Raw genomic sequence first — 24,121 nt, 5'->3', positions numbered from 1 at the left:
AGAAAGAAAGAAAGAAGAGGAAGGACCGTTCGAATCCCCTCCTCCTTCGCTAACGGGAGGAATTTCCCGCACCAGTGAACTTTCGCTTTCGGCGGTTCGGACAAAGCTTATTAAGCCAAGACGATGCAACCGCAGCTTGTTTTGGTTTTTTTCGATTGGATGCACTTTCACGGCCAGGTGCTTTGCGGTTTTCTGCTGCCTGACGGAGAGAAACGCCAGAAGAGAGCCGTGGGGCTCGACAGGGGCTGTCTGATTTGGGAGAGGGAGGAGGCAGGCGGGTGATAGGGCTGCCTTTATGCGGGGTGCAGAATCTCGGCCCGCCACTAGATGGCAGCAAGATGTTGTATTTCCTCTATCGCCTTGCGGATTCAGATCTGCCTGGAAGATTTTCAGGCAACTGAGTTGGGATTTTCTTAAGGGAAGGGGATTTCTTTCACTTTCATCCCCTTCAGATCCTGGCCAAAATATGCCCAGTTCAGGATGTAGAGCCAGAGAGATGGTCGTGTGGGAAATCCCGGCATAATATAAAGCACAACATTGAGGGAAGAACCGTTGTACAGGCAACAATTATTGCCTGCCTTACCAGAAAGAGGAAATCAGAGTTTAATTCGCGTAGTTTTATTTGCATATGGGAAGTCTTCATCTTATGACCACAATTGGGCCCAAAATTTAATCAGATTTAATCAAGACAGTGGTTAAATTAGTTTTGCCTCACTTTATGACCTTTCCTGCCACCGTTGTTAAGTGAATCACTGCAGTTGTTCAGTTGGTAACAGGATTGTTCAATGAATCCGGCTTCCCCGATGAGGTTGCTTGCAAAAGAAGAACACATGCTTTCCTTACCTACTTTCCCTACTGGTTCGCAAATGTGAGCGTGTGCTTTGGGGTCACTAAGAGTCAACCCCAATTTGATGGCACATAATCAAATGCAAAAGAAAGATTTACCATATAAACATTCATAATCACGACTTAAACATTGCTATTATAAAAAAAAGGTATTTGCCAAATCACTCTGACCACTGCCAAAGGTATGACACAAACTCGTAATCCATACTGATTAGATAAGATAGTGACATTGCATAGAACCAGGGAGTTCCAAATTGGTCTAATGGTTAACACACTAGGATTGAAAGCAGGAGGCTGTGAGTTCAAGTCCCGCCTTAGCCATGAAAGCCAGCTTTGGTAACTTTGAGCCAGTCACTCTCTCAGCCCAACATACCTCACAGGGTTGTTGTTATGGGGGAAAATAGGAGGAGGAAGATGTGTTGGAATGTGTTTGCTGCCTTGGGTTATTTATAAAAATAATGAAAGCGGGATATAGATAAATAAACCTCTGTGTCTGAAAATGTGCAAAATAAATTTTATTTATTCATCACCTTTATATGGCTGCTGATATTAAAAAAAACCCTCACAAGTAGCCGGTTTTATCGAAGATAATTTATTTGTCAACACTTTTGTACATTTTTATTCTGGGCTTGTGATAACTTACCCAAAGAAAAACTTCCACTACATGAAACAAGTATGAAAAGAGTTAATGCTTTGTATTCAAAATAACTTCAAAATTGAGTGAAACAATAACAAGCAATTTACAACTCATAAACATATTGGATTTCAAAAATTTAATCTAGTATTAAGAATACATGAAATACTCAGGAAGAAAATGTACGTTTGCTAACAAATTGCAAAGTACAGATTTAACCATATAAATATCACAGTCACAAGTTAAATAGCTGCTACAACAATAAAAAATATCTTAGCCTGGTAACGAAATGTTAGGAAACCAACCCACAAGCTCGGAGAACAAACCTTCAACGTCATCCTGTACAGATGTTTGCCACCATTGCAAAAAAGTCTTTGCCAGGAAACAAAGTTGTGAGATATAGCCCATAAGACACAATGCTAAGGTAAGTGAAAAGGCACTTGAAAAGTTACCTATGAAAGGTTATTCATGTATTCATTGTATTTACCATATTTTTTAGAGTATAAGACGCACTTCCCCCCCTTCCAAAAGGGTGAAAATTTGGGTGCATCTTATATACTGAATGTAGCCCCACCTACCCGCTGACCCTCAACCTTTGGCCTCTGCCTCCCAGCAATTTGCCTCCTTGCAGCAAGCAGCCGGTTTCAGCTTCAGCACAGTCTGATTAGCAGTTGATTGTCGGTTGGATCGGCCTCCCGACCCTCAGCTGTTTCAGGCTGCAGGGTTGCCATTGCCTATTGCCGCGTAGGCCTCCACTGTTTGCTGAAGGAGGCAAATTGCTGGGAGGCAGATTTTTTTTTCTTGTGCTAATCAGACTGTGCTGAAAATGAAACTAAAGCAGGCTGTTTGCTGCACCGAGGCAAATTGCTGGGAGTTAGAGGCAGATTTTTTTTTCTTGTTTTCCTACCCCAAAAAAGTGAAGTGCGTCTTATAGTCCGGAGCGTCTTATACTCTGAAAACTACAGTATATAAGTGCTCATCTTAGAGACAAAATGACTTTGGGCGGCGTACAAAACAACTGAAATTAATATATACAAACAACTTTAAATATTAGTATTAAAAACTTTTAAATCATAAGAGACACATGATTATTTATTTGTCCTGTTTATATGGCTGTGCATCTGTTTGTGAGCCGCCTAGTTATCTGACCGCCTTTCCGAAATGCACTGCTTTAGAGGTAGTCCTTGTTTAACAACCCAACTTGGACCAGAATTGCGGTTCCTTGGTGATGTCATTAAGCAAAAGCTCAAATGACTACACTGTTTAGCAACATCAGTTTCAAGTAATCCCAATTGTGGTCATTGTGTGTTTCTTGCCCTGCCATGTTTTCCTTCAATTCAAATCTCCCCCACATCCCCCCAAATATCTCCCTCCTATCTGGGTCCTTGTGGCTGCCCTGCACTAACATGGCTCTGTGAGCTGCTGCCCCCTGCTGGCATTTGCTAACTTTTTCCTCCTACTATTGATGGGAGGCATAAGGCCTAACCCTTCCCAAGCTAGGTCTGGCCCCACCCCAGACACAGAGACACAAAAACACACGTAGACACCATTATAGAAAATCCCAGTGATGTTTTCTTCAATTAAATGGACCCAAAGTTCCACAGTCTCTTATCTTTCTCATGGTTTATGTTAGGTGTTTTGTGCCAGCCATGGCAGTCTCCTCAAAGGCTACCAGATGGGAGCAAAGAGGCACCTTTGATCCCACTGGTGGGTAAAGGGGCTCCAGCCCCTGCAGCCCCATTGGGGAAAGTTCATGGCCCTCCGGCCCCCTCACACACCTTGTAAGGGAGGGGCCAGGGGCCCCTATAAGAACCCCTGCATAGGGGCTGCTCCCCTCTTTTTCCCTTTTTGCTTTTGCCCTTTTTCCCTGCTCTTGTTCTACTCTCCTATGGGACTGATCCATGGGCTCAATCCAGGCATGGATGCCTCCATGCCTGGGACCTTATTTTACTCTACTTTTACTTCTAAATAAAGACTTAATTTGATTATTCTGGTCCCAGTTTTGGTTGTAAGCCGAAGACTACCTGTAATGCATCACTGTTTCAAGATCATCGTCTGAAGTGGTGGACTCTTCTTCTTCTTTTCCCTTTTTCTTCGCCCAACATCCTGAAAGGACAAAAAGAAAAACACTCAAGATGTTGTTCCTCCCTTCACCACCAAGTCTGAGGTGTCATCGGAAAGAAAGGACAGCAGAATTTTTCTTGATCATCCCAGAAATTCCATGATCAGTGACCAAAAGACGCTACAGTCCAGTGGTGGAATTTAAAAAAAAATTTACTACCGGTTCTGTGGGCTTGGTGGGCGTGGCAGGGGAAGGATACTGCAAAATCCCCATTCCCACCCCACTCGGGGGCCAGGCAGAGGTGGCATTTGCCGGTTCTCCGAACTACTAAAATTTCCTCTACCGATTCTCCAGAACTTGTCAGAACCTGCTGAATAGTACCCCTGCTACAGCCCTAACCAAGAATGAAGGACATGACATTGTGTATTAATTAGAAGAGCCAACTTGGTGTATTGATTAAGGTGTTGGGACTAGAAAGTGAGAGATTGTGAGATCGAGTCCTCCTTTAAGCTGGTCGCGGAACATTAGGCTAGTGGTCCCCAACCTTTCTGGCTTGATGACCTGGCTGGGGAGGGGTGGGGAGAAGAGGGAAATCAAGCTGTGAAAGTGGTGGGCCAGCACGCACAGCTCGACTTGCACAATGTGTTGTGGCCCCGCCCTCTGAGCCTATCTCATTGGAGGAAGGCTCCGAACATGAGGGAGAGGAGTCAGCCAGGCCTCCCTCTCCAGGCCCCTCCCCTCTGGCACTGTCTCAGGTGCTGGACGAGGGAGAGGAGATTAGCCAGGAGCCAGGTGTCTCTGATGAGGGCGAGGAAGGAGAGCCGTCGTTCCTGGATGCACGCCAACGAAGGCGTGATAAACGGTTGCAGCAGTTAAGGAGGCGTGCTAGGGATTAGAACTGAGTCACTGGACCACACCCCAGAGACTATATAAGAGAGGGTGGTGGCTGGTAAAACTCCATGACGAACAAAAACTAACTTTGGCTAGTCACTTGAACAACGTCTGAAGCTTCCGAAGGGATATTGTTTTGCTGGACTATTTGCATTGCGTATGTAATTTTATGTTATCTGTTGCAGTAAAGCTCTTGGCAGACAGTGCTTATATTGTTGCCAAGTTTGAGATAACGACCTGTGTGCGTGCCAAGTACTTTCTTAACCCTCGGCTGGCTGTGTTTGTGTGTGTGTGTAGACGGGGACAGATCACAATGCACCTGCGCACATTGGCCAGCCACTCACGCGGCCTGATGTCCACAGCTCGGTAGTGGTCCACAGCCCACAAGTTGGGGACCCCTGTTTTAGACCTCTTGTGGTCTACAAGTCACCTTCTGGTGAGATAGGCAGCAAAACTAAACTAAACTAAACTAAACTAAACTAAACTAAACTAAACTAATAAAATTAAAATTATTAAAATTAAAATAATAAAATAAAATAATAAAATAAAAATAAAAAAAATATAACATAAAAATAAAATAAATAAAATATAAGATAAAATATAAGATAAAATATAAGATAAAATAATAAAATAAAATAAAATATATAATAAAATAAAATATAAAATAAAATAAAATAATAAATATCTCTTCAGTTCTCTAAATTTTGAGTGGAGATTTTGGAAGCCACGAATCCTCTGAGAAGTCTCTCTCTCTCTCTCTCTCTCACCTTAGAATACTGTTTTCCAAAACTGGCAATTTCCAATGTGTGGACTTCAACTCCCAGAATTCTACAGCCAGCATGGCCACTGATGAGAATTCTGGGAGTTGAAAACCACACACTTGGAACAGTAGTGGGATTCGAATCCCGTTACTACCAGTTTGCTCGCGCACACGCGCAACGCTTCTGCGCAGAGATGTCTGGACAGTGGGCAGAACCTTTCGCCGCAGCTGCTACCGGTAGCAACCCGCAGCAGATTGGGCGAACCGGTAGAAACCCGCCACTGACCTGGAAGTTTCCAAATTTGGAAAACAGGGCCTTCAAGCCTAAACCAGAATGGCAATTCCACCTTTCTACAAACCCCTCTGTAGGTGGTAGCATACTTACCAATACATCCAATGAATAATGCCACCAATAGAATTACAGAAACCACCATGCCTCCCCTTCTGAAATACACACCAGTTGAAGCTGCAATGGGAAGAGAGGAAAAGAGTGTTTCCTTCCTGAAATGTGACTGAAATATTTGCATCTGTTTCTTTTTTTCTAATGTTATATACTCCATTTGGAAGTATGAAAAAGTCAAAGAATTTTAGGTTTGTAATATCCACATCCTACATTCTAATTAATATGGGTACAATATTCTTTCTCTTTTCGTTATTTATAATCCCACGTTAATAAGTCCCTTGTGTCTTTCAAGACCTGTTCCCTCCTGTATAACATCTCTTGTATTATACATATTCCCCTGTTTAGGTTTTGTGTTGCTGTAAATATCCCCCACCCAGATACTTCCATGGGGAGTCTGCCAGACCCCCCTGTCTTTCTCCAGCCTCTCACCATCATCTTCCATGGCTATGTCCAGTGGCTCTTGCAGGCCATCATGCTCCACATGACACCGGTAACGGCTCCTCTCCTTGGGATCAATCTGGATACTGAGCCAGTAGTAGAAGGTCCCATCTGAGTTGGGGGCCACGGACCCCTGGAGGGTATCTTCCAGCCAGACCTCTCCATCCCTCCTCCAGGAGGCATCGATCTCCTTGGGGTAGAAGCCATGAGCTCGGCAGAGGAGGCTTTCCATGCCGTCAACCTCAGTCCTGCTGCTCATCGTCACCACTGGGGGCTCTGCTCCAGTGTAGAGAATGCAGAGAATTGTCAGAAAGAAATGTCATTTGTTCACAATGTTTGATCCCGAAATTCGCCATCCCCAAATATCTGCATCCTGGTGATGCAGCTATGGGTCTGCTCCGTGGCTCAAGGGAAGCCCTGGGGAACTGCCCCCAAAGAACGGAAGGATGCCTGGGACTGCAATACCTCCAGAGAAGCCATTTCCATTAAGAGGCTTTTTTTTTTCTCTGGAGTCAAGCACAACTCCTGGGGCCAACAAGGAAACAACCATTCAGTTTTCTTGGCAACAGCATTTAGTTATATAAAAAACTTAGGCACCACCCATCTCACTATCTAAACAATAGGAGCGCGGTGGCTTACATGGTTAGGACTCTGGGTTGGAGGTTAGCAAGCTTGCGTTCGAGACCCCGCCCCGCTGCATGGTGGAGTGAGCTCCCGTCATTCGCTCCAGCTCCTTAACAGGATATAAAAGGAGCCCCCATTTGGGATGTTCCCTGGGCAACGGTGATATCATTGGCTAATCTTTTCAAGCCAGAAGCACTTTTTTTTTTTTTTAAAGCACCTTTAAAAAAAGGTGCTTTCAACACCTACGGGGACTACCTAACTGAGTAAGGATGCGTTTTTGTCCTTTTCTCTTTTGCATTTTTTCAACCTCCCTAGTGGTCTCCCATCCGATGGCCAAGCAGGCCCAACACCAAAGAGTAGGAGCTTCCCAATTCTTTTTTCCTTCAATAACCTGCCACCTTTTTTTCTGGTTATTCTGCGAATGAGACAACCAGCTCGTTCTTCAGTTGCAGTATTTCATACCACCCAATTAAGACTCTGGACCGTAAATAGACACCCTCTCCTCATATTCAGCGTTGCCATCCTTACCCTTCCTTCCCTGAGCTTCTGTGTCGTAGTCCAGACATTTCTTCAGCCAGGCAAAGCACTCCCCTTCCAGGTAAATCTTCTTGCGCCAGCCTCTGTCCAAATCGGCATCCCATTTCTTCTTGGTCATTTCGGCCTCAGCGTTGGCTGCCGTCCAGTTGAGGGTGGCCTTGTTGAAGCTGAGAAAGTCCTTCCCATCGTAAGCATAGAGATCGTACCCTCTTTCGCTCCCATCGTCCGCCAGCTCACAGCCATACAGCCGCTGCCAGACGTGAAGTTCTAAAAGAGAGCAAAATTAGTTAGCCCTCACCGCACACTTATGCAAGGTCCATCAGACAAGAAAACTTCTCCATCCCTGCTTTAGCTCCGGTTTCCAGATTCCCTGACCAACCTAGAGGAAGGCAAAGGAAAGGGATGTTTGTCCACTCTTCCCATCACCAATAAGGCAATATGCCAGGTTTTTTAGAAAAAATTTATTTCCAAAGTTAAAATACAAAATAAAAGGGGAGGGGGGGAAGGAGGAAACAAATTAATAACCATCCGACCCTAATAATAAAAACAGAAAATCACATGTACAAAAAAAAGGAACAAACAATGAATATATTATTCACACGGACATGGAACGTAGAAAGTCCACGCTGCTTAAATGCTGATAAATTTATCAAAAGTATCGGATGTCTTCTCTAGGTATAACAGCCCTACAAACTGTTATAAGCTTCCCCATCTTTCAGAGAACTTTCTAAACCCAGAGAAAGGGTCCGTTTTCTAGGCTCACGACGGCCTAAATCTCTCTCCTTCAAAATGAGTGAGTGCAAGTAAAGAAACCGATACAAATGCATCCAGACCCAAGGACAAGCTTCCCGATTCCGACTGAAGCAGGACAAAAACACATGATTTGCAAAGTTTTATTCAAGCTTAGAAAGAAAGCAAAAAGCAGGATGGGGGGTCAGCCAAGCCTTCTCAAAGCAGGCAAGTTTTCTGACTTTCTCTTAGAAGCAGTGGTGGGTTGCTACCAGTTCGGGCGAATTGGTAGCGGCAGCGGTGGGAGGCTCCGCCCACCCGCCCAGACATCATCAAATACGCTCTGCGCATGCGAACCGGTAGCAAAGATAAGTGAACCTCACCACTGCTTAGAAGTGAATCTCCTCCCTCCTCCAGGTGTTCTCCAGAATATTTTAGGTAAGCAAATTATAACACTGTACGATAGTGTGTCATAGCACAGGGGTACCTAACCCCCGAGCCGTGGCCCACCACTGGGTAGCAACCCATTCGGAACTGGCTCGTATGAGCGGTGGGTGAACGCCTGCCCATGAGCAGCTCTACCCGCATGAGCAGTGAGCGAGTGGCTGCATGTGCGCAGCTCCACTTGTGCTTGCACACAGAGTTCCATTTGTGCAAGCGGCAGGTGTGTACACCTGCCCCTTGCACACATGGAGATGCGATCACTTGCGGGCTTGCCTCTTGCTCACACAGAACCGTCCCCTTCCGCCTCCCACCCGCCAGGCCACTAAGCTGGAAAAGTCGGGGACTGCTGGCATAGCATATTTGCACCCCCTCCTTTGATCTCTAATTACTGGTCCTATCCCCCATTTACCATTTTAGGGCTCAGGAAAAGTTTATGAAATGAATTAGCATTACCGTTCATTAACCTAGACGGGGGGAAAAAACGGCAGATGACCGGCAGGTAATTCTCTGGCTTCTAAACCTTTGATCTTGGTCTGGCTGTTGACCAGAAACCAAGATAGCATAGTTCATCCATCAAAAAACACAGCTTACATGCTCCATCGACTTTGTAGGATATTTAGCTGCCGGTCAGAATTTCATTGTTCAGCTTCTTCTCCCTTTATAATGGATTAATTCATTTATCACTAGGCAGCAAACAAAATAAGAGACAACATTCCATTAAAGCAAATCGACACACACAGCTAAAAAGAAGTCAGATTAGGCCCCCATAAAATCTGAAATCCCACCCTGCATACAACCCCACCAGATTGCCACTAATTTATAGCTGAGCCCTAGTATTTGGGGGAAGAGCCTGAGATAGTGGTTAACCTTAATCCTAACCATCCTAGTTTATTTTCTTATCGGCAGAGCAAATACCAACTGTTTTGGTTGATGGTTTTGAATGGATAGAAAGATGTTGGAGATGTTGGAGAGATGCCACGAGATGGGAAGATGTAACTTCCCAGAAGTCAGGGGTTCTATGGTACTTAGAACAATTCTTGTCTAGATCAGCCGTCTCCCAAAGTTGGCAACTGTAAGATTTGTGGACTTCAACCACACTGGCTGAGGAATTCTGGGAGTTGAAGTCCACAAGTCTTAAAGTTGCCAACTTTGGAGACCTCTGGTCTAGCTCATTCCATACCGAGACAGAAAATCAGATAAGGGTACTCCTTGATTTATAACCATTTGTTTAGCGACCATTCAAAGTTACAACACCACGAAAACAAGTGACTTTATTTAATTTACATATTCATTCATTCAATTTCTGTAGCCGCCCAAGTCAATCAAGGGACTCTAAGCGGCTTACAATTCTAAAATTATAAAACAATTTAAAAGACATTAAAACAGTAAAAGCATCCACAAAATAATAAGCATAAACGACAGCTGTGATGATTAACGAACTAATAGTAAAACCAAGTAACAGGACCCTTAACACATTCCGAGCCCCAAGTTCAGAGCCAAGTTTTTAAAGCTTTGTGAAAAGCCAACAAGGTTGGGACTATTCTAAACTCTGTTTGGGAGAATATTCCATAAAGGGGCTGCGGCAGAAAAAGCTCATTTTCTAGTTCCTGCCAGTCGACATTCTTTGGCTGATAGGATCTGCAGCATGCCTGCTCTATAGGATCTGATCGGCGGGATAGAAACTCTTGGAAAAAGACAGTCCCTTAGGTAACCTGGTCCCTTGTCACACAGGGCTTTAAATGTGACAACCAGCACATTGAATGGCACCTGGGAACACAATGACAACCAGTGCAGCTCACGGACTGGCGTGTCACATGCGCCACGTAGCTGGCGACATTTTGCAGCAGCTGAAGTTTCCAAAGGTTCTTCAAGAGCGGCCCCATGCAGAGAGTATTATAGTAATCTAAGACAGGGGTCCCCAAGTAGCTTGCTGATATGCATCCGTGTGCGCACATGCACCTCCCCACTCGTGCTAGCATTGCCGCTAGTGTTGCACAGGCGCTCGTGGCCCCGTTTGCATCCCATGAGCACTCGCGGTCCCCATCACGCACTCTCAGTTTGCGTGCACACACAGGGGTGCGTAAAGACACCTGTACCTTCCTCCCCCCGGGCCACCAACCCAGAAGGATTGGGGAACTCTGATCTTGAGCATCCCCAACTCCCAAAGGAAGCCCTTCCACTCCTGACTGACAGTCCTAGTAGCAGCTTATTGGAGGCCAATTCCAGTTATCAGCTTCTGCAGACTCTGGAAACCAGTTGCTGGGCTCGTTGGTTCAGCCATTCAGTTCTGGACCGGTTGTCCCATCCACTCCTCTCCCAGCATTTCCTCTTCACTATATTTCCATTGCCACTGCCACCATTGTCCTCAGTCTCGGCTTAGCTCCTCTGTTCTCCTAACCAGAGTAAGTCCAGATTCCGCCGCTTCCCCACTTCTCCCTCATCGGTCTTTGCCAGTGTTATGGCTGCATGGACCTTTGGCTTTGGCTTGGTGTCTCTTGTCTCTGGCCTCCTGCTGAAGGTCCATCCTTAGGAATTCTTCAGCATCGCTGTTGCTACGGATGTAAACACCACTAGTTCTGGGGCTTGGCTCGGCACCTCCAAGCTACAGCTGGAGGTCTGACCTCATTATGCCTTCGCCTTCGCCCCTGCTCTGGGCCTTGTGTCCACATTTCCAGCCCCAGCTCTGATTCCCAGCTGCAGATCAGATCCTGCCGTGCTTTCAAACTTGCCTCAAGGGCATTTGACACCAGCTCCATGCCTTCAACCATTAGCCTTGCCACCGGACAAGCAGACCTGGACAAGCAAATGGGTGTGCAGTGGGGTGATAGGGGTTCATCCTCTTTTAACGACCCCATAATCCCTTGCAGGGTGGAGTCTGAGCAACTGAATGAAGCTGAGTGTTTACTGGCCGGATGCCCTTCATGTTGCCAATGTGGAGTTATATTCAACAGACATATTCGCAGTGTGCCCAGTGAGAGAAATATCTGCCTCTACCTAGGATCGAACTCACAGCCTCCTGATTATGAGGCGAGAGCTCCATCTCTAGGCCACCACATTACTCTAGTGGAATGATAGGGGTTCCCCCACAGAATAAGAGAGTTGAAAGGGACTTTGGAAGTCTTCTAGTCGAACCTCCTGTTCAAGCATTTCAAGTAGAAATGATCTATATCATTTCAGTCCACTGGTTGTCCAATCTCTTCTTAAAAACCTCCAATCTCTTTCTTAAAAACCTCCAATGATGAAGCACCCACAACTTCTGAAGGCAACTTCTGTTCCACTGGTTAATTGTCCTCACTGTCAGGAAATTTCTCCTTAATTCCAAATTGCTTCTCTCCTTGATTAGTTTCCATCCATTGCTTTTTGTCCTGCCTTCAGGTGCTTTGGAGAATAGGTTGACCCCATTTTCTTTGGGGCAACCCCTTAGATATGGGGAAACTGTTATCATGTCACCCGTAGTCCTTCTTTTCATTAAACGAGAATGTCTCACAACACTCCCACACTCTCACCCCACTTCACGGCAGGGAGCCTCACACTCTGCAGCGGCTCTCGCGCGTGCCACTTTCTCTCTGATCCTCGACTTACAACCAGTCCTTGTGTTTACAATCACTGCAGCATCCACACGATCGTGTGATCAAAATTCAGGCCCTTGGCAACCGTTGTGTATTTACGATAGTAAAGTAGCATCCCAGGGTCCCGTCATCACCATTTGCTGCCTTCCCAGCCAGCTTCTGACAAGCAAAGTCAACAGGGGACGTTGGATTTCTTTAACAACTGTGTGATTGACTTAACAACAGCTGCAGTGATTTGCTTAACAACCGTGGTGAAAAGGTCATAAAATCAGGCGCAACTCACTTCACAATCGCTTTGCTGAGCAGCAGAAATTTTGGCCTTAATTGTGGTTATAAATCGAGGACTCCCTGCAATCTAATGGAAGATTTGGCTTTGTTGCCTTGAACCGCTTTCTTATTTTATTCTTCTTATTTTATGTATTTCATGATTCACGATGAATGTATTTATGAAGACTATGATCGTGATTTATCACTTATATCTTTATGTACACTGAGAGCTTATGCACCGAAGGCAAATTCTTTGTGTGTCCACTCATACTTGGCCAATAAAGAATTCTATTTAATTTAACAAACAAGACCACTTTGGTACCAGGCGATAAGCAGGGAGGCCCTGAGTTCTAGTCCACCTGAGGTACAAGGCCAGCTAGATAACCTTGAGCCAGTCACTCTCTCTCAGCCCTGGAAAGGAGGCAATGGCAAATCCTAAATCTGGCCATAAAAACTGCAGCGGCTTGTCCAGGCAGTCGCCAGGGATCAACAAAAACATAACACCCTTCTCAGCAGATTTTCATGACAGACCTCCCCAAATATTAAGATCTAGATGGGAAGAAAAAATGTTTATTTATCACATTTATTTGTTGCCCATCTGGTAATGAAACGAAATATCAGGGAATGTTAAGATTTTCTGTGCCTTTCTCCCCTTCCTGTTGCTCTAGTTCTTGAGGCTGTTTTGTTTCCGGTCTGAAGATTCCTGCAACTATTCCTTTCTCCAGCTCATCTTGCAGAGTCAGCCTCTCCTGTATGGCAGCCCAATCCCCTGCCTTCAAATTAGAATTCATTAGCACCCCACAGATTCATTAACTAGAAAAGATTAGCAAAGAGTCCCATTGTGAATCACTTTATATCTAATACAAGAGAGTTAATCCCTCCGAACAACAGATTAAAGAAAAACATCAATGATGAAAGTCAAACACGACAGGATAGGCTGCCTGCAAAATGGTCACTCTCTGGGCTGCTGGTGTCCTGTCCCTTTAGGACCTCCCTCTATGATGGTGACTTTATTGTGGTTTTAAGTTAATATTTAACTTGCATACTGAACTGTCCACATATTTTTAAAGACAGAGAGAAAAAGAGAGAGGAGAGAAAGAGAGGGAGAGGGGGAGGTGAGGAGAGAGAGAGGAGAAAGAGGAGGGAGAGGGAAAACAGAGAGGGAGGGGGGAGCAGAGGGAGAGGGAGAAGAGAGAGGGAGAGAGAGGGAGAAGAGAGAGGGAAGAGAGAGAGAGGGAGAGGGAGGAGAGAGAAAGGGAGAGAGAGGGAGGGAAGAGAGAAGTGGGAGAGAGGGGAGAGGGGGAAGAGAGAGAGAGGGAGGAGAGAGAGGGAGGAGAGGGGGAGAGGAGAGAGAAGTGGGAGAGAGGGGAGAGGGGGAAGAGAGAGAGAGGGAGGAGAGGGGGGAGAGAGAGAGGGAGGGAGGAGAGAGAGAGAGGAGAGAGTGAAAGGAGAGAGGAGAAGGGAGGGAGAGAAAGAGAGAGGAGATAAATATAATGATAGATGACAGATGTTAGATAGACAGATAGACAGATATAGATAAGATAGATGATCGATAGATGATTGATAGATCGATAGACAGACAGACAGACAGATTGTTGTTGCTCTACTTAAACATATATTTGTGTTTGTGTGTATAATGAATTTTATTAGTGTTGTATATCAATGGTTGCATGACCCCTGCAGATGCCATACGCTAAATTAATAAATAACAAGTAACACCCCTAGCCAATCCAGCAACTGGTGGCTATAAAAACTGAGCAGAGAGGTGGCTGGGTGTGGTGGTGGTGGAGTGGGTGAGAGAAGGGAGGTGTTTGTTTGGGAAACTAAAACAGCCTGAATCGGCCTAAGTTAAGTAGAAGAGTTACTGTTCTTCAGAAGGTGGGCTCAGAAACAGAAGTAGTGGAGGAACAGAATTATAGTAGCTATGGGAAAGAATAGTATGGTGAACAGTATTAGCCTTTGAATACTTGTAGGTGTGTGTTGTCTATAGGCCAGATGGGGTTATGTTGGCTCTCTGGGGTTTTGGAGTCCACTAACCTGAATATAAATAAAAGAACCAATGACATCAACTAATATGATGTTTTTTTTAAAAAAAAAGCATATGAAGGATGAAACCATGTTTTTCCCTGTGTGTAAATCAGACTGGCCCCAAGGATGTGAGATTTCCTGGCCTTACCTCGGCTCCGGTTACTCTGCTGCAGGATATTCTCCAGGTCGTTCCTGAACCGCTGTCCAGAATGGGAGGCTCTCTGGGTCATCCAGTTCCAGAAGTCGGAGTCCTCTTCCTCGATCTTCTTCATCCAGGGGGCTCGGGACATGGCCCGCTCGGTGATGCTGTTGTAGGAACCAACAAGGAAGCCGTCCCCATAGCCCAGAGCAGTGAACTGGGGCAGGTCTCCAATGGGTTCTGATAGGGCCGTGTACAGATAAAGCAGAGAATGGGTGTGTCCATCTGGAAAACAAGGGCAGAGTTTCAGGTATGGCAGGAAGGGGCACTTCCGCACCGTTTAATGGGGTCATTTGTTGACAGCCATCAATTCAGTCTTTTATGATCTCAAATTTTCTGGAGACAGAAAAAGGTTACAGGAAGTCCTCGACTTCCTGTTTGTGTTGCCTTCTAAATGCGTCACTACATGTTGTGCGTTGTGATTCTTGACAAGTCTATCTTGTCTTTTTATGTACACTGAGAGCGTATGCACCAAAGACAAAATCCTTGTGTATCCAATCACACTTGGCCATTAAAGAATTCTATTCTATTCTATTCTATTCTATTCTATTCTATTCTATTCTATTCTATTCTATTCTATTCTATTCTATTCTATTCTATTCTAATCCATTCCATTCCATTCCATTCCATTCCATTCCATTCTATATTCTTATATGCTACATCCTTCTCTCTGCTACCGGAAAGATGGACTAAAAGGCCCTGGGGGTGGAACATTATCCAACATGGAAAATAAATATTAGAAGAGAACAAACAAAAGAGAAAATATTTTTGCAGTTCAGGGCGTATCTAAACATACATCTATGGTTGTCCAAAGTCCACATTCTATTGTTCTGGCTAGATTCCCAGATCTTTCCTATGCCCTTTGGGACTTTCCGAAGCCACCTTAGATCTGCCCAATAACAGGTGCTTTTTTCTTCTGTTCTTCCATTGGTTGTTCCTCCAACACACCACCGACACACCTCTGACAACCAAGCACCTGACTGTCATTCATCAGGAAGTGCTAGAGGGCGAGGCCCCACATTTGATCCATGTGAAAATATTTACAGACCCTTATCTATTCTATCCATCAAATTTAAATGGCCACCCATCTCACCAAAAGTTAACTAACTCTAGGCTGCCTCTAAACACCAATGAACATATCAGAAACAGAATAGAGCTGGAAGGGACCTTGGAGGTCTTCTAGTCCATCCCCCTGCTCAAGCAGGAGATCCTATACCTGTGATTGCGAACCTATGGTACGTGTGCCACAGGTGGCACGCGGAGCAGTACCTGTGGGCATGTGAGCGTTGCCCTAGCTCAGCTCCAGCATGCATGCGTGCACCGGCCCTTGATTTTTGGCCCTTCCAGGCCCACCAAAAGTCAAGAAATGGGCTATTTCCGGCCTCCGGGGCTGGGGGAGGCAGTTTTTGCCCTCCCCAGGCTCCTAGAAAGCCTCTGGAGGCTGGGGAGGGCGAAAAACGGGCCTTCCAGGCCCACTGGAAGTGGGGAAATGGGCTGTTTCTGACCTCCGGAGGGCCTCTGGCGGGCTGGGGAAGCCGTTTTTGCCCTCCCCAGGCTCCAAGAAAGCCTCTGGAGCCTGGGGAGGGTGAAAAACGGGCCTTCCGGGCCCACTGGAAGTGGGGAAATGGGCTGTTTCTGACCTCCGGAGGGCCTCTGAGGGGCTGGGGAAGCCGTTTTTGCCCTCCCCAGGCTCCAATAAAGCCTCTGGAGCCTGGGGAGGGTGAAAAACGGGCCTACTGGGCCCACCATGCCATTGCGTGCCAAAAGTGGGGGGCGCGGCACATTGAATTATGGATGTGGGCATGCACACGCACAAACCCCCCCGCACTCCCCCCGCTTTTGGCACGCGACAGCAAAAAGGTTAGCCATCACTGTCCTATACCATTTCAGACAAATGGCTGTCCGATCTCTTCTTGAAAACCTGCAGTGTTGGGGCACCCACAACTTTTGAAGGCAACTTCTGTTCCACTGGTTAATTGTCCGTCTCACTGTTAGGAAGTTTCTCCTTAATTCCAGGTTGCTTCTCTCCTTGATTAGTTTCCATCCATCGTTTGTTGTCTTGCCTTCTAGTGCTTTGGAAAATAATTTGACTCCCTCTTCTTTGTGGCAGCCGCTCAAATACTGGAATACTGCCATCCTGTCCCCCCTAGTCCTTCTTTTCTCTAGACTGGCCAAACCCAACTCCTGCAACAAATCCTAAAACATTCTTCATATGTTTTAGTCTCCAGGCTTCTTAGTTGCTTTCCTTTGCACTTTTTCCAAAGTCTCAAAATATCAAAGGACATCCATTTATAAAATGTAAAATAGAATCCAGGCATACAAAAGATAAGATGTTAACAGCTCTAATGACTGTTGCAAGATCTCCTCGGTCCCTGAGATCTCCCTCCCCTGATGACCCTATCACAGTGGTTCTCAACCTGTGGGTCGGAACCCCTTTGGGGGGTCGAATGACTCTTTCACAGGGGTCACCTAAGACCATTGGAAAACACATATTGAATAAATGTTAAATTAGGATTTATTATATAGTTTTATAGTGGAAGGCTGCTTTGAAATGTTATATTAATATACACAAAAGATTAAATATTAAATTAGGATTTATTATATAGTTTTAAAGTGGAAGGTTGTTTTGAGATGTTATATTAATATACACAAAAGATTAAATATTAAATTAGGATTTATTATATAGTTTTAAAGTGGAAGGTTGTTTTGAGATGTTGTATTAATATACATAAAAGGTTTGATTTAAGAGATATATGTATGGGGGAGGAGAAAAAGGGCAGATTATTGCTAAATTGGGAGTTATAATAATATGACTATGTCAAATCAGAAGTTATTATACAATGTTACAGTAGAATGTTATTTTGAAATGTATAGTAAAAGGGGGATATAATAATATTATTAGAAAGAAAGGGTCAGTATTTGGGGGATGGAGAAAGGGAATGGTAAAGTATTATATAATCTGTTATGAATTTGGATTTTACTTTGAAGAAGTCACAGGGGGAGGGGTGGCGAGGGGGGGTTAGGGAGGAGGGGGGGAGAAAAAAGGGGGGGAAATCTACATTTGAAAAACTTTTTCAATTTAAAAAAAAAAGGAAAACACATATTTTCAATGGTTTTAGGAATAATTTTATGGTTGAGGGTCACCTCAACATGAGGAACTGTATTAAAGGGTCGCAGCGTTAGGAAGGTTGAGACCCACTGCCCTATCGGATCTTGAAGGACCTTTGGAGGAAAAAAAAACTGGATTTAAGCTAACTAAAGAGCCTTGGTACTACAGTGGTTTAAAGCACCCTGTTATTAACACAGCTGCCTGCAATTTACTGCTGGTTCGAATCTCTCCAAGGCTCAAGGTTGACTCAGCCTTCCATCCTTTCTAAGGTAGGTTAAATGAGGACCCAGTTTGTGGGGGCAATAAGCTGACTTTGTATAAATATACAAAAGGATGAAGGCTATTGCTTAACGCATTGTAAGCCGCCCTGAGTCTCCGGAGAAGGGCGGCATATAAATCAAAATTAAAAAAAAAAAAAAAAAAAAACTTCACGGGAAGGGAGACTGTTTCCTAAGACAGAGTAAAAGAGATGTTTTGCAAGCGGGGAAGCCAGCGCGGTGGAACGCTTGGGCTGAGACTCATAGACCCCTTTTGCGGGGTCCCGTCGCACCTGCCCACTTGCTCCACGGCGATCGCGGCTTTCTCGATCCGTGGCTCGTGGATTCGTCCCTTCCTCTCACCCGTGGCTTTAATCCTCGCAGCAGCAGCAACAATCCAGGCGGGGCGAGAGGAGAGGAGAGAGGAGATCGCCCCTAGCCGAGCCCACGCGGCGAAGCCCCCCCACTCCCCCCGCCTCTTTTCTCCGCCGCCCACGGTCGCCCACGCGCGAGCTCTCCCCGCTACTCACCGGAGCAGCCGCTGAGCAAAAGAAGCGCCGGGAGGAGGAAGAGGCGCTTCGTTGTCCCGCCGTCTGGAGCCCCTCGGAGCTCAGCCGCCCTCCGCTCCCCGAACCCACGGGGGATCCTTCCTTCGGCGAAGCTCCAGAGGATCCCGAGGAAAAGATCCCGGCGAGCCATAAGATCGAGCCCCCGAGTGGCTCTCGCGAACAACCGGCCTTAGGACGCGCCTCTCGGTTCTGCAGAACCCGAATAGCGCTGCGGCTGATGCAAAAGCCACAATGCGGCGTGATAACATCGCTCCGCCTCCCGCGATTCGGCGAACCGCGCCCGAGTGGAAAGTACCGCGGGGAAGGAGACGGCCGGTTGCTGCTGGCTTCTCCCACCCCTAAGAGCTTCTTCTCGGGTTTCGGCTCTTTTGGCGGCTTCCTGGTTCGTGAAAGTGTTTCTTTCAGGGACAGGGTAGTCCTCGATTTCCAACAGTCCGTTTAGTGACGGTTCCAAGTTACAACGGCGCTGAAAAAAAAGGGATTTATGAGCGGTTTTCATCCTTAACGATTGTGGCAGGAAATAACCATCTGTTTCAGCTCCGAGCTGGGAAAAAAGCACTCTGCCCCCTCTCCCAAGGGTGAAATTCGTTCTGACAGGTTGAGTAGCTTGGAGAACTGGCAAAAACCACCTCCGCCTGGCCCCAGGAGTGGGGAGGGAATGGAGATTTTGCAGTATCTTTCCCCTGGAGTGGGGTGGGAATGGGGATTTTGCAGGATCCTTCCCCTGGAGTGTGGTGGGAATGGGGATTTTGCAGGATCCTTCCCCTGGAGTGGGGATGGAATGGAGATTTTGCAGGATCCTTCCCCTGGAGTGGGGTGGGAATGGAGATTTTGCAGGATTCTTCCCCTGGAGTAGGGTGGGAATGGGGATTTTGCAGTATCCTTCCCCTGGAGTGGGGTGGGAATGGGGATTTTGCAGGATCCTTCCCCTGGAGTGTGGTGGGAATGGGGATTTTGCAGGATCCTTCCCCTGGAGTGGGATGGGAATGGAGATTTTGCAGTATCCTTCCCCTGGAGTGGGGTGGGAATGGAGATTTTGCAGGATTCTTCCCCTGGAATGGAGTGGGAATGGAGATTTTGCAGTATGCTTCCGCAGGAGTGGGGTGGGAATGAAGATTTTGCAGGATCCTTCCCCTGGAGTGGGGTGGGAATGGGGATTTTGCAGGATCCTTCCCCTGGAGTGGGGATGGAATGGAGATTTTGCAGGATTCTTCCCCTGGAGTGGGGTGGGAATGGGAATTTTGCAGGATCCTTCCCCTGGAGTGTGGTGGGAATGGGGATTTTGCAGGATCCTTCCCCTGGAGTGGGGATGGAATGGGGATTTTGCAGGATCCTTCCTCTGGATTGGGGTGGGAATGGGGATTTTGCAGGATCCTTCCCCTGGAGTGGGGATGGAATGGAGATTTTGCAGGATTCTTCCTCTGGATTGGGGTGGGAATGGAGATTTTGCAGTATCCTTCCCCTGGGGTGGGGTGGGAATGGAGATTTTGCAGTATCCATCCCCTGGAGTGGGATGGGAATGGAGATTTTGCAGTATCCTTCCCCTGGAGTGGGGTGGGAATGGGGATTTTGCAGTATCCTTCCCTTGCCATGCCCACCAAGCCACGCCCACAGAACCAGTAGTAAAAAAATTAAATTTCACCACTGCCCTCTCCTTAGACTAGAGCTGCCCGTCTCCCGGGGTGCCAGTTTTCCTCTGGAGGAAAGCTGCCACTCTGTGGACAGAATGCTTCCTTGGGATTGACCCCAAGGAAGCCATTTCCATCTTGTTTCCCCACCCACCAATGCAGATAAACCCCCCGTTTTGTTTCAAGGGGCTTCCTTTTAAGTAACTTCAACTTTGTAGGGGCTTCCACACTGGAAAGGAGCCCTTTTATCAGGGCTGTGTGGAAGAGCACTTTAATATGTGGTAAGTGAAGATAAGACTGGATTAAACCATTTAATGGTGTTTGGATTGCTGAAAGGTGTCTCTTTCGGGGCTACCCTTGAAGACAAGGCAGAAGCTACAGCTGGTCCAAGATGCTGCAGGAGAATAATTATGGGCGCATCCCAGTTTACTTGGAGAATGCCTCCAATGGGAGAGCAACACTGGTTGTCTGTTGTGGCCCGTCAGCGGCCTGTGCAGCTAGTAGTTGATTCCGACAGCGAGGAGGCTGGTGTGGTGCTGCGCCAGCAGCCTGTACAGCTGGCGCTCAAGTCGGACAGTGAGGAGGCTGGAGAAGATGTGGTGCCAGAGGCGGGGACTCAGCCAGGGCCTTCAGAACCTCCAGAAGCTCCCATAAGTGAAGAGGAAGAAGAGGAGGAGCCTCTTCTCAATGCACGGGTGCGCAGAGCTGCCAAAAGGCAGGAGTGGCTCCTCAGGAGGAGGTCTCCTCAAGAGTAAGGCTTGGGGCTAATTGGGCACTCCTTAGCCTATATAAGGAAGGATGATGACTGAAGCAATTTGCAAGGAACAAGTTCGTTCACTCTCCTTTGAGTCCTTGATCTTAGTTCTCTTATCGGTTTCCTGCAAATTGCTTCTGGGCTTTCTGCCAACCATAGTAAGATTACGATTATTTATTCTTTGGATTCTTGTAGGCTGTTAAGAAAGTTAATTAACAGCCTTTATTTGAAAAAGACTGGTTTAATTTAGTAAACTAAGGTTTGTACAGACTGTGTGTGCTGCGTTCTTTGGGATCCGTAGCTGGGGCAGAACAGTTGTCCATTGGATTTCAGGGAAAGACAATGATTTGAAAAAGAGTTTTAACAGAATACAAATACTTTTACACTCCATGAACGGATTCACACAGGAGAGACGCCATATAAATATATAGTGTGAGAATGAGTTTTAAAGTGAACAGTAGACTTATACTGACCCTCAAAGAATTCACCCAGGGGGGAAAAAACCATATAGATTTGTTGAGTGTGGAAGGAGATTCCTTGAGAACAGCTGTTTTATGAAACACAAATCCACAGGCAAGAAACCACATTTATGTGTGTTTGTTTAGAAAATTTATATGGCCACCTATTCAGTGACTCTGGGTGCTTACAAAAAATAAAAATAATATATACAACAATAAAAACAATAACCCCTACCCATCTGGCAACAGTAATCAGTCAAATGAGCCACTCGTTGGGCTCCATCCCACTCCAGCTTCTCCAGGCCCACCCATGGACAATATCAAGTCTTCAGGCATTGCGAAAGAGTGTCCAAGTAGGGGGCAGTTTAATTTCCATGGGGTTGATGTTCAAAAGAGAGGGAGCCACCACAGTTATGGAGTCACAGTCACATCCTATCAACAAGACTGACACGATTTACGTATGAAGTGTTCGTGGTCAGCCCCTTAGCTCTTTGCTAACAGAGGCCAAAACCAGTACTGATTTGCAGCAAAAGCACAAATAAAGTGATTAAGATGGGGAAGCTGTGGCTGAAGCTAATTCATGCCTCACTTGCAAAAGCCCTTTAACATTTTGCTAATAATTAACAGGCCAGGGCCTTAAGCCCTCACACCTCTAGTGTCCCAATTTAAATCATAAGATGTTTTGTCTTTGTTATGATTTACAGTAGACAAAGTAATTCTGGTTCCTATGTAAATTATATGATTTTATTTCATATAATTAATTCCAAAATTTTATAGAAAAAGTTTCAAATTTCTAAATTTGGACCCTTAATTCATTTATAACTTTCTCGCTTAAAACTTTTAAATAAAATTATTTAATATTAAGCTTTTTTCCTACCTGTGTTTCCCCGAAAATAAGACTGAGTCTAATTTTCTTTTGGGCCCCAAAATAAGCCCCAGTCAGGGGTGAAGTCCAGCAGGTTCTGGGGAACTGGTAGCAAAAATTTTGAGCAGTTCGGAGAACCAGCAAATACCACCTCTGGCTGGCCCCAGAGTGGGGTGGGAATGGAGATTTTGCAGTATCCTTCCCCTGCCACGCCCACCAAGCCACACTATGCCCACCAAGCCACGCCCACAGAACCGGTAGGAAAAAAAATTGGATTTCACCACAGGCCCTGGTGCTTATTTTGGGGGGCTGTCTTATTTTTTTTCCCCATGTACAGGAGGCCCACTTCTATTTCCTTGCGGAGGAGCAGAAGGCTACATAGTATGCCAGTGCTGCTGCCATGAAGCAGGGAAGGGTGGAGCTGCCCCACGCGCCCTGCATTGGCTTACCTCAGGGCCCCAGGAGCCAGGCCACCCACGCCCCGACACCTGCCTCACTCCATAGTGGTAGCTCTGGCAATCTTGTCCAGCAGGATCCTGCGTGGTCCCAAGCCCACTTCTTCTGCTTGCTCATGGCTGCAACTGAGGCGGCGGCTGAGTAACACACTGCTGCCATGAGGCAGGTGTTGGGGCGTGGGTGGCCTGGCTGCTGTGGCCCTGAGGTAAGCTGGTGCGGGGTATGTAGGGCAGCTCCATCATCCCGCCTCCTGGCCATGGCACCACCATGTGAGCAACCATACGGAATAGGTGGGCTGCCAGCTGTGCAGGCTCTTAAGTAGGGCTTATTTTGGGAATAAGGCTAATATTAGGCGCAGGTGTAAAAAAACGCTAGGTCTTATTTTCGAGATAGGTCTTATTTTCAGGGAAACGGTATTTATTTTAAATTCTTCGAATTCCTAACTTATTAATCCTTATAATTATTTTTTTTCTTTTCTTCAGAAATGAAGATAGACTGGAAGGCGATTTTTCAAGCTTGTCATTCGGAAAATCTCTAGTACCTTTAAGATGGTTAGATAAGCAATTTCTGAAAGTGATTACGAGTGAGGTTAGCAAACTCAGTGTCCTTTAAACGGCTCTACCACAATTGTGAGTGTGGGATGCCCCCACCCCCAGAATGAAATATTTTGGGGTATATTAAAAGAGGCAGAATATTATATTTCCTCTAAAGGAGAAGAGGACATGTTCTTATGGGGCAGAAAGCAGCCCCAGTCTTCCTGCTACAGGAAAAAGGCCTCAAGCAGAAGCCTGAAGTCTTTAGGAATGGAGATTTTGTACCCATTCAAAAAGACTGGGCCAATCTATTCATAAGCAGAGACTCCAAATAAGCAACACAATCAGGCAAGCCAAAACTGACCAGATTAGCTCAGACAAACAAACACCTTCCCGATTTTGCCTATAGAGGGGGCACATGAGCTTGATGATTAATCCCTTTGCCTCCTGGCATTCAAACCCATGGAAAACAGTTCCAACTGTGATTTCTTTGTATGGAACTGCATTCTGGAGCACATGTGGATAATCTCCCATCCTCCTTTTCTGGAGAACTGGTCTATAAGTTGAAAGCCTTCGGAGAGAAATAACCATCATTCTCTCTGTTTGTCTTAGGCTTTGAAGTTCATCAGTATCAGCTACCAAATCAAATTTCACCATCCTATCTTCAGTTAGAAGATTTAAAGTTACCATAAGTAGCTTTTTATCTAGTCCCTAGAGCTCCACCTGGAAATAAATGCATAATACTTTAGGATCTGCCTTACACAGTAGGACAGCCAGCTTAACAGATCATGAAACAAAAGGTTTGTCCCTTAGGGCAATTTCTTCTGAAATGCTTTTTTCCCTGCCACTTTTGTGCCTGCTTGAGTCCATTTTAGCGCTCAATCTTCCTTTTGAGTGCTTCTTCAAACATCAAATTTGATCGAATTCCATTTTGAGAGTTAGATGCTTATTTGATGGTTCTCAGGAGGCTTTTTTTCCGTCTCTGATGCCCTAGAACAACAAGATGAGAAAAATCAGAGCTGGAAGGGACCTTAATAAACTATCCAATACCCATTTCTCTT

At 45.9% G+C, this 24,121-nt stretch overlaps 2 protein-coding genes across 5 annotated transcripts in view; both read right to left on the bottom strand.

Annotated features, from left to right (window-relative positions):
* Nucleotides 1-1,422: 1,422 nt before the first annotated feature.
* LOC148115965 (major histocompatibility complex class I-related protein 1-like) lies at nt 1,423-20,755 on the bottom strand. The gene is made up of 6 exons (XM_087884545.1): nt 18,328-20,755; nt 14,381-14,656; nt 7,187-7,462; nt 6,026-6,310; nt 5,579-5,659; nt 1,423-3,586 (listed from the first exon to the last, which is right to left on the bottom strand). The coding sequence occupies exons 1-6, from the start codon at nt 18,494-18,496 to the stop codon at nt 3,501-3,503; spliced, it is 1,173 nt and encodes a 390-aa protein (XP_087740671.1). The 5' UTR covers nt 18,497-20,755; the 3' UTR covers nt 1,423-3,500.
* A 2,208-nt stretch (nt 20,756-22,963) lies between these two features.
* Nucleotides 22,964-24,121, bottom strand: part of LOC117670014 (major histocompatibility complex class I-related protein 1-like) — a 37,573-nt gene continuing 36,415 nt past the window's right edge. For all 4 annotated transcript variants that reach the window (XM_087884525.1, XM_087884524.1, XM_087884522.1 and 1 more), the window contains one exon: nt 22,964-24,050. In XM_087884525.1, the coding sequence (XP_087740651.1) occupies nt 24,021-24,050 (30 nt within the window). In that variant the 3' untranslated portion in view covers nt 22,964-24,020. The remainder of the gene's footprint in view (nt 24,051-24,121) is intronic.

Source organism: Pantherophis guttatus, chromosome 2 (genome assembly GCF_059756535.1).
Source record: "Pantherophis guttatus breed Tessera chromosome 2, ASM5975653v1, whole genome shotgun sequence".
In the NCBI taxonomy this organism is placed as follows: domain Eukaryota; kingdom Metazoa; phylum Chordata; class Lepidosauria; order Squamata; family Colubridae; genus Pantherophis; species Pantherophis guttatus.
Note: the sequence above shows the minus strand (reverse complement) of the source record. Positions and strands in the feature narration are given on the sequence as shown.